Source organism: Electrophorus electricus, chromosome 22, assembly GCF_041902795.1.
Source record: "Electrophorus electricus isolate QZ-2024a chromosome 22, ASM4190279v1, whole genome shotgun sequence".
In the NCBI taxonomy this organism is placed as follows: domain Eukaryota; kingdom Metazoa; phylum Chordata; class Actinopteri; order Gymnotiformes; family Gymnotidae; genus Electrophorus; species Electrophorus electricus.
Window position 1 is genome coordinate 14,767,501 of NC_137518.1, and position 10,000 is coordinate 14,777,500.

At 44.7% G+C, this 10,000-nt stretch overlaps 2 protein-coding genes across 2 annotated transcripts in view; both read right to left on the reverse strand.

The window, feature by feature from the left end:
- Positions 1-3,134, reverse strand: part of arl8bb (ADP-ribosylation factor-like 8Bb) — a 17,634-nt gene extending 14,500 nt beyond the window's left edge. The window contains exon 1 of the mRNA XM_027024938.3: positions 2,933-3,134. Within this exon, the coding sequence (XP_026880739.2) occupies positions 2,933-3,055 (123 nt within the window). The 5' untranslated portion in view covers positions 3,056-3,134. The remainder of the gene's footprint in view (positions 1-2,932) is intronic.
- Positions 3,135-6,347: 3,213 nt separating this feature from the next.
- The window catches only part of bhlhe40 (basic helix-loop-helix family, member e40), a 4,286-nt gene continuing 633 nt past the window's right edge, over positions 6,348-10,000 (reverse strand). The window contains exons 3-5 of the mRNA XM_035520349.2: positions 9,666-9,773; positions 9,018-9,141; positions 6,348-8,695 (exon numbers count right to left, since the gene is read on the reverse strand). Coding sequence (XP_035376242.1) covers positions 7,836-8,695; positions 9,018-9,141; positions 9,666-9,773 — 1,092 coding nt within the window. The 3' untranslated portion in view covers positions 6,348-7,835. The remainder of the gene's footprint in view (positions 8,696-9,017; positions 9,142-9,665; positions 9,774-10,000) is intronic.

Genomic DNA, 10,000 nt, shown 5'->3' on the forward strand with positions numbered 1-10,000 from the left:
AACAGCCTAGGCAAGCCTGCAGTGAAGCCTTATTTACATGCAACCTGAGTGTGTGTATAAGGGTGGAGGCCATATTTAAACATGTACATGTACATGGAGAACACTCAAAATATCAGCGTGAGCAGACACATGGTGAGTGAGCGCAGTGGAGCCTGTAGTGCAACACAGGGCAACGTGCTTTGTCATTCCAGCAATCAGCTCTCCAGTACTGCCAAACCCTGGATAGCACATCTACCATGCCAAGGCAAAAAAAAGAAACCCCACAGAAACACAACCATGTACATGGAGTCATGCTGTCCCAAACAACATATGCATGCTGAATGGAAAGCAGCGATGCCAGTCAGCCTGAAGTCACGAGAGACGTAATGCTGTTGGCTAGCAGCCCTAGTTTTGGGTCATCGTGGGCCAACTTGTCTGAAATAGACTGAGCTCACTCCTGAATATCTACCCAGTTGCAGGGTTTAGTTCTAAATCTAAGCCAACACACCTCATTTGGCTAGCAAAGCCTTCCAGGAGGTGCTGAAGACTCGGGCCAGGTTTGGCCAATTTGATCTCCATCCTGAAACGTCTGACTCACCTGGCTGACATCTTTGGCTGATTCAACTGCTGTGAATGGATAGTGCTCAAATTCTTTCAACATAAGTACTCCCAAAAGGTTTAGAACAGCTGAGGTCTGGACTGAAATCAAACACGGCAAAACGGAGACGCTCTGAGAGGCTTAGGAGCAGAGGACAGAACGAAACTGTGCAGGGTGGGTCGCCTGGAGCAAGTCTGGGCACTCCTTTACAGGAAGTAGCCTGCTACTAAGGGAAAAACACAACCATGTCCATAACCACATGAGCCACTGAGGTGATGTGATGGTTATGGGAAAAACGGTAGCCCTCTGGTGACAATCCCCACCACAGAAATCCATTAGCCACACGGACTGGACCGAATGCACCTTGTCAGCCTGGGCAGGTGTATTTGAGCTGCCTCCCACTGAACCATTCTTTTTAACCGGGCCCAATCTAGAAGGATGCTCGGGACTTGTAGTCTCCGTTCTGCGTAATTGGTTTCTGTGCTTTACTGCCTGTAAGGGAAGAGTCTCTGGCCCACTGCCAAGCCCACGCCGTTACAGCTCTTCTTCTTCAGACGTAGGACTGAAGAGGGAATCGAGGAAAGGCAGGGCACGAGACATGTCGTCCTGCCATTGAGTGCGAAGGAGGAAGCGTCAAGGGTAGGGGCTGTAGTGGGAATCAAAGGCTTTCTGTAATGTCTGTTGGCCTGACATCACTTCACTGTGCTGATGGGGAAAATAGGCCTACCAGCAATACCCGCTAGCCTTGACCTCATTCGACACGCGACTGAACTCAATGACCGGTTCTCTCTGAGGCTTGCCAAGAAGGCAAAACAAGTTATCGCCTCACTCCCCCACAAACTCGCACGATCAATAATTGCACCAAAGCGGGGCCATCAGAGCATTCTGCAGCATCGCTGGTTTTTTTGACAGGCCTGCGGAACAGCGTCAGCTGTGAATCAGCAGTAAAGAGCAACAACTACTTAGATCTGCACAGCATGAGAGAGAATGTGAATTAGGTGTGGCCTGGACTTTCAAACATATTTATGTCACGATGATCTCCAAACCATATCACCACCTTTGGCTTGGTCAGAACAATCTTTGTGGTTATTAGTTGACAAATGAATAGTTTTTAAAAGATATTTTCAAATGGTTCAGTGCTCTGATGCTGGTTTCATGGTGCACCTTCACTAACAAAAAAACGTGCACGACATGCTGAATTACTATTCTGCCACCACTTTTAACGGTGTAATTATATTCTGTATTCCCACACCCATTCAGAAGTACATGGTATTCAAATCAAATTTTTTCAGGCCATTTTAGAATTAAAGGCCTGTTCTTTTTCTTTTGTAAATGATTTACTTTTATTGATCAACACAAAATAGCACAGTACTAATACAAACTGAATACGTCATTAACTATAATTACTACCACCACGACCACTAATAATAATAACAACAATAATATTTTATAGATGACGCTTTACAATAAAAGAAAAGCAATTAACAATATTACAAAAGAGCAATAAAACAATATTCGACAAGCGTCATACCTAATAGCCAACTATCCTAACTCTAACGGGAAAAACCAGTGACATGCTAAAAGAAACCGGCGAATTTGATTCCACATCATGTAGCGTGATGCCTTATAATTCATTACGCTACATGACACAGGATTAACTATGCCACTACGAAGTAGGCTTATTTTAGTTGGAAGAATATTTCAAAATAAGTCCAATTTTAAATCCAGAGATTCTCATATTTAGTCAGTTGTCGGACTGAGTCATATCAGCCCAAACCAAAGTGGGCTCTGAACAGCCTACCTATCCACTTTACCTAGAAGCACCAAAAATGTGGTGTTGCTTCCATTCGAGTTCCCAACGTTAGCCTGCCTGTCAAATGAGTAAGCAATGCTTGTGTGTACTGAAATGTAAGGTTAGCCATTTCTAAGAAGTACTAGCTAACCTAGCTAGATAATAACAGTCCCAGCATCAATCTAAAGAAAACAATTCTCCTTAAAATCAAGATTTCACAGCCCCAATCTGACATCCACACACACGCACCTCTAACTAGTTAACTAGCAAACCTAGGGCTGCTTACAGCTAACTGACCGCGACCTCCACCTGAGGCGCTGACACGCCTGACTGGCTTTAAAACACCACGGAAACCGAATAAACGTTAATAATAAAGCGCACAAAAAACAATAGTAGCGATGGACGTCAAAGTACCCGAAGCGTTATATGAAATAAACGCAGCTGGCTAGCAAGTAAGATAGGTTTGCCTGCCAACCGGCTCGCTTAGCTTAGCTTAGCTTACTTTATCTTAGCTCGTGTGCTAACGGCGAGAACGCAGACGCTCGCGCCAGCTCGCGACTCACCGCGATCACGTTGACGAACGTGGTCTTTCCAGAATACTGCAGGCCCACGAGGGTGAGCTCCATCTCGCCTTTCCAGAAGAGCGAGCGAAACCAATCCAGGAGCCTGTTGATGAGCGCCAGCATGGTGAGAGTCGCCGAACACACACAACCGCCCCCACAAGAGCTGCTCGCCTGCCTTAGTGCCGCACCGGACCGTGACGCAGGATCATATGACTATGAAGTTTACAGCCGAGAGAGAGAGAGAGAGAGAGAGAGAGATTAAAATAAGCGCCCAAAACGGAGGCGATCTGCTCACTGTTGGTGTGATAATATGTGATCACAGATGTGTTCAGAAGTAAGAAAATATTTATAATATATAAGAAGCATATAGAAACTCACGGAAAACACTGGACAATGTTCTTTTTTTCAAGAAATGTACATTTTTGGCATTTAGCTGACACTTTTATCCACAGCAATTTACAATTATGAGTGAGTACAACTTCAGCAGTTGAGGATTAAGGGCCTTGCTCAGGGGCCCAACAGTGCCAACTTGGCAGTGGTGGGGCTTGAACCAGCAACTTACAAGTTAAGTACCTTAACCACTGAGACACCACTGCTCATGGAACAGTAGTTATTATACACTTTGAAATTCCCTACCTGTATAGCTAGTTGAAAATTTTTTTTAACTTGTCTTTTACTTTTGTGCCTGTGTGTTTTATGGCCGTTGTAAAGTAATGTATATGGTTTAGTACTTTCAGATCTCTACAAATAAGGCTATAAATGTGAATGTGCAGTGGAAAACACAAACAACTGGGAATCTAATGACAAGCTGCTAACTAGCTACACATCTAACGCCATTTTCCTGGGCACTACCCTTTCCCTACGGCAGAGGGCAGTAGACGATAAGGCCAACATCATCTATTCTCTGGTTTATTTATTCATTCTCATAAACCAGCACCCAGCATGTCATCAGATGGCTCAGATATCTAACATATGTGATTCAACTCATTGGTCATTAGCAGAGGGCTTGATGAGATGACCTGGCAATGTCAGGTAGACACCTGAAATGTGAGATAACTCTGTGGGTCCCCACCTAAAATAGGGTATTGTTTATTACACTGATGTGGACTCTTTTGTTGACTAACAAATTCTAGTACTTATTTATTGCAATTATTGTCGTCTGAGATAGACCTTATGTATTTTGTACTTCTAGGCATCAGCAGTGATCCCTGTATTTCTACAGTATTCTAGATCATTGGTCTATTGGATGTATTCTATGAGTAAATGACAAAGCACTTTTGTAAGTCGCTCTGGATAACAGTGTCTGCTAAATACCAGAAATGTAAATGTAAAATGTAAGATAACTCAGGGTCCCCAGAAGCAGAACTGAGAAACAGCCCTAGAGAGTTTACTGGGGCATCTTTGAATTTTAATACTGAAATGCCAAACCCCAGAAAGGTTTCAATGTAACACAACAAAATATAATTTAACATAAAAATAATGCGCTACAATAACAATACAAAACAATCCAGTACAGAACTAATAATGTGTATAAATAAAAGCAGCTATCATAGTCACTTACTCAGTAAGCAGTAAGTCAGAGGTGTCTGTGTGTGTAAGAGAGAGTTAGAGAGAGGGAGGAAAATATATGACCATATATGACCATTGATAACCACTAAATTCACTTTAAGCCAAGTTTATTTTAGATACTGTACATCTTTACAGATAAACATTAACATTTTGTTAGGTTCATTACAGCTGCTGTAATCATATTACAAATAATGTGATAATGAATCTCTTTGAACTCAGAGGTGGGTGGACACAGAAAAAGATTACAGGTCATCAAACAAGTAGGTGGACATTTTTCATGACCATTTCAAATACAGTAGCCTGTGTTTTAGTCTATTTAGCCTGGAGGTGCTCAGCTCTGCTCCTGGAAACCACCACACCTTGGTATTTTCTCCGTGGTTATCAGATCTGTGTTCAGGCGTCTGATTGTGTTACACCCAGGTCCTCCTGGCCTATGTGCAAGAACATGCAATTTGTGACAAGTCTGCAGTGCCACGTTTGTCCACAAGATGGCCCTCGAATTACATTTCAAACTACTGATCTGCCAAGTCTATAACCTCAATACTAACAGTGGTAAGATAGTTATTTGTTGTCATTAAGTAGTCATTTTTACAATGTTTTGTGGTGACTGGTTTATCCTACATACGAACCAACTTTTCTTTTTTTATAGACTTTTGTCGGTGTGGGATATTTGCTTAAATAACTGATAACATGTTTTTTGTTTGTATGCTTATATTTCTCTTGAAACAGTATTCAAAGAAAGACTGCCCACACACCCCGAGGAGCATAAACAGTAAATATATATTTTTTTAAAAACACAGAATGAGAAGTTAAATATTTCGAAAAAATAAATGTTGAAATCAGGAGGCTATTTTAATCATATTCTGCTCTCCCACGTGTATGTTCGACAAGGATGACATATGGACCCGTCACATGTTTCTCATGAGACTGTGAAATAACTCAGTTTTATCACTCAGCAATCAGCCCACGGATGTTTACGAGCTGGTCTGAACATTTCTGAGCCTCCGTCGTGGTCAGCAGTAGACTATTCACAACAGTAGTGGCCTGTGAATGCAAACAGCTTCTGCACTTGCTGGCGTGTTATATAAAAAAGGAAATCAGAAAAGAAAAATCATGCAAAAAAACAAAAAACACACAAAAAAAAGGTCCTATTGTGGTGTACTGACGCGCTGAATAGGTGACGTGAGGCTGCCCACGCTGGCTTGCCAGCTGCATGGACTTACACGTGACGAGCGGGATAAAGTCGGCTCCCGTTCCCGGAGAGGTGGGGTCGGGGGAGGAAACGGGACCGCTATAGGGGGAGAAAGAGTGAACACACACGGATAAACAGGACTGCTATAGCGGGAGAAAGCGTGAACACACACGGCTGGCCAGGCGTGCGGGATTTAAGCGGAGTCCGCGCCAGTGCTCGCGCCCACGCAGACATGAATTCAGAAATTAGGCTGCGCCCGGTCTTAGTTTGAATCGCAAATACTCCACGCAGAATTAAAGCTGCGTTTAGCGTTTGTTCGATTTTGACTTTATTGAGAACAGCTGATTTTGAGTAATCTTGGATGCAAATTTCATGATGCAGAGTTAGTCTAAAGATGCGTGTTATGTATTTTAAAACGAATCTAGTTAGATATTTAGTAGCCCGTTAGTTTATGTTGTTGATGGTGTTTGTAGTCTACGTCTTCGGAGTGATAGCTATTATTGATTAGGATGAAATATAAAATAGAAAACTCCATTTTGGTGCCAGTAAGATAAGACTGCAGGTTATATAAGTCATTATATAAGGATGCGCAGCGTTGAGAAAGGGCGACAACTTGTTTAGCTGTGGATGCAAAGACTAGGCAAACATGCAGCCTTTCCACAGGAAAAAAAAAATTTATTAATACTTTTTAAATGTATGTCAACAATAAATTTTGACAAAATATATATACAATCAAGCAACCTTCTGTTAGGTCCCAAAATAAAAAACCCAAGTACCTTTTCCTATACAAAACTAGTATATGGTTTAAACATTGTACATTCACTTTCCTCGCTTCTCAAAGATTTCAGAATTTAAAATGTACATAACTGTAATTATTTTACTGCTTGAAACAAATAAAGGCAACAGCATGAACAAAGATCTGTCTTAATTTGACCAGAAATGAACATAGAACATGATGCCAACATCACCTACAACGAACCAGTCGGGAACTCCCATCTGTCGCAATGCAGACACACAACTTGCAGGTCATGTATCAAAAATATAGATGTACACGTAGTATAAACAAATGCATTACACAACATGGTTACCTCACAAGTACTACTTGCACAACCAATGATATATTACAATCTCTCGCTCTCGCTCTAAAAAAAAGAAAAAAAAAAGAAAAAATAAATAAAATACATTACTCCCTTATGTACACAAGTGACATGTTTTTGGGCCAAAGTCACCCCCCACAAGTATTTGAGGGATTCAGTTTGTGGGGTAACAGATGAATCAGAGATGGGGACGAGATGGGGGCGATTGTTTGAAGTTGCCGTTTCCTGTGATGTAGCTCAGGTCAACTAAAGTAGACAGACCATTATTTGGTAGCACGCCAGGCAAAAAAAAAAAAAGAAGTGAAAAACAAAAAAACAAAAACAAGACAACAACAAAAACAAAAAAAACAGGACAGCCTTGGTTTAAAGCAGCCACAGAGTCACAACAGTGTGAAGCTCCTCTCAAAGCTCTGTAGCACAGAGAAACGTCCAAACACCACGAAGCAGCATCTACAGGGGTTTCTCTAGTTATTTTTTTCTCGTTTACATTCAAAACAGAAAGGTGTGTGCAAAGGGCAGGACTTATTGTTTTTCGTTTGGGGGGGGTGTGTACACATCACATTCTGGATTTACGTTTTGTTTGTAGTTTACTTGTTTATTTATGTTTCAAATCAAACCGTCAGCGCGAGTGCTTCGGCAGGGGTCCTTCAATGACGCGAACAGCTCAGTGTTCTCAAATTCACCTTCTTCACAGTGACTGAAAACAGCGCACTCTGGGTGTTGCCCTATCTCGACTCCTCATCTTCATCAGAATGTCCAGTGCGTATCCATCTCTACAGGGACACTCTCTCTCCACCGGGCTTGTGTGTGTGTGTGTGTGTGTGTGTGTGTGTGTGTGTGTGTGTGTGTGAGAAGAGTAGCAGTCAGGGGGAGTAGGTGGCGTAACCCTTCAAGGCAGAGGAAGGGGAAGAAAGCTCCAGCATGCTCTTCATCTTCCTCCTGCTCCGTCACTGCGTCCTCCGTCAGCGCTCCCATCACCCAGCACTTTCAGAGGGCCAAGCTGCGGGCGTGGGCGTGTGTGGGGGGGGGGGCTCCTACACAGCTCTCAGTCTTTGGTTTCCAGGTTTAAGGGAGGGACCTGCTTCAGGGCCTGGAGGAGGGCAGGAGAGTCCATGGGAGTCTGAGGGGCGATGGGGGATGCCACCCTGGGCGACATGACCATCGACGAGGGGAGCTTGTCGGGTGACAGGGACGCCCCGGAGCCCCCGAGGCTGGGGTACAGCATGGGCATGCCCCCGGGGTACCAGCACTTCTCCAGCACGGGGAGATAGGCTGCGGCCGTGGCCGCGCTCGGGGGGAAGAGGTAGAACGGCATGCAGAGAGGCGGCTGGTGGGGCGAGAAGTTCACGTAGGGCCTGTGGCCTGCCACCAGCACCTCGTGCCCCGACAGCGACTCGTCCTCGGAAGAGTCCGAGCGTGCGCGCTTGGCCCGCGGCTCGTCCCGCTCCTCCTTGATGGCGCCCGTCCGGGCGTACTTCGGCTCCGCGCCCTCTCGCCCGCGGCAGCCTGTCCGCGGGCCCTTGGCCTCCCGCTTTTCCAGCTCGCCGCCGTAGCCGCTATCCGTGTCTGTGTCGCTGCCGCTCTGCTCGCTGCCCTGCGGGTACGTCCGCTGGATGACGGGGACGCAGTTCTTGGCGTGGCCCTCGGGGCCCCGCGGCTGGGGCGCCGCCGCCTTCTGCCGGACGTCGGGGCGGTCGCGTCCGGGCGAGGGCGCGTCCGGGCGGGGGCTGGCGGGGGGGCGCAGCAGCTCGCCGGCCACCTTGTGCAGGTGGTTGACGATGTGCGTGGGGCTCAGCTCACGCGGGTCCTCCTGTCTGGCCAGGAGCTGCAACACCTCCTTCGCGCAGAGATGGAATCCGGAGCGGAACATCTCGCTGCTCTCGGGGCTCCCATTGGACTGATCCCCTGCAGCGCGCGCACGCACACACACACACACACACACGTGCAGATGAGAGCAAAGCCCATATTTCCTCTCTTTTTGGCAAGTTTCACAGCACATCAGTCAGCAAAGTTCTGCCGAGTACGAGAGAGTGCAACAGAAGTTGTATGAACGGATCTTGTTACTCAGAAGTCCGAGCATGTCTACAGCATTTTTTTTTGGTTTGTTTAGTTTTTTCCAGAAGCGAGAAAAAGAAAAAAGAAAAAAAAAAGAAAAAAGGATGCAATGAGGTGTGCTATAACCACGTTAAATTACATCAGTGCGAGTGTAGCCTTCTCAGTCACTCACCGATATGCATCCCGTTCTGCAGAGAAATAATTTGCTGCTGCTGCTGTTCCAGCAAGCTGTTGAGCGCCTTCACGTGCTTCAGCGTGAGCTCCAACACCACTGCCTTTTCCAAGTGTCCCAGCGTCTAAAAGAGGAAGCGCTCCGGTTAGTACGCTCGGCTTTCTTATGTAACGCTCTCTGCTGTCTCACGAGGACAAACCCTTCGACGAGAGGAGACACCACGTCGCGGCTGTCATGCAAATGTAGAAAAGGTCACTGAATGAATGAATGAATAAATAAAATAAATAAATAAATAAAGCAATACATAGTTAAATAAAATAAGTACATTAAGAAACAAATAAGCCCATTTGTGTTTTCGACCTTAATTTATATTTTGTGCGCAGCCTCGAATACTTTGCACAACTTATTTACACAACGGGAATGTAAGCACTTGGACAAATGGCTGCAATATGAAGCAACACATACCTTATCATTCATTTAAGCTGTTATAGTGTGTATGTTATAGGCAATACAAATCGGGATGGAATAAGAAATATCAAAAATAGCGCAGCATCATTGCAGAACGCACGCTTCTCTATAGCAACAACCAGATGGCGCTTCAGACCTTGACTACAACCTCGGGCGCACTCCATTCCCTCCCGTACTTACAGTAAGTTTAAGGTGTTCCGGCAGCAAATCCTTCAACTGCGCGATGCATTCGTTTATTCTGTCGCGTCTTTTCTTCTCGATCAAACGGTGGGGTAACTTATATGTATCCTGTGTGCAAGCAGATTAAAACAAATGTAGGTGAATTTAATTAAACGTCATCAACGCTTCGTTCAGACGAACTACAGAAAAACTAAAAGTTTCAAGACAAAAAAAAAACAAAAAATAAACAAAAAAAACCATTAAGCATGTTAAGCGACAAGCATGAATAAATAAATGACTGTACACTGATGAAAAGTAAAGAAATGCCGATTGTAATAACACACGGCCCTGGGTAG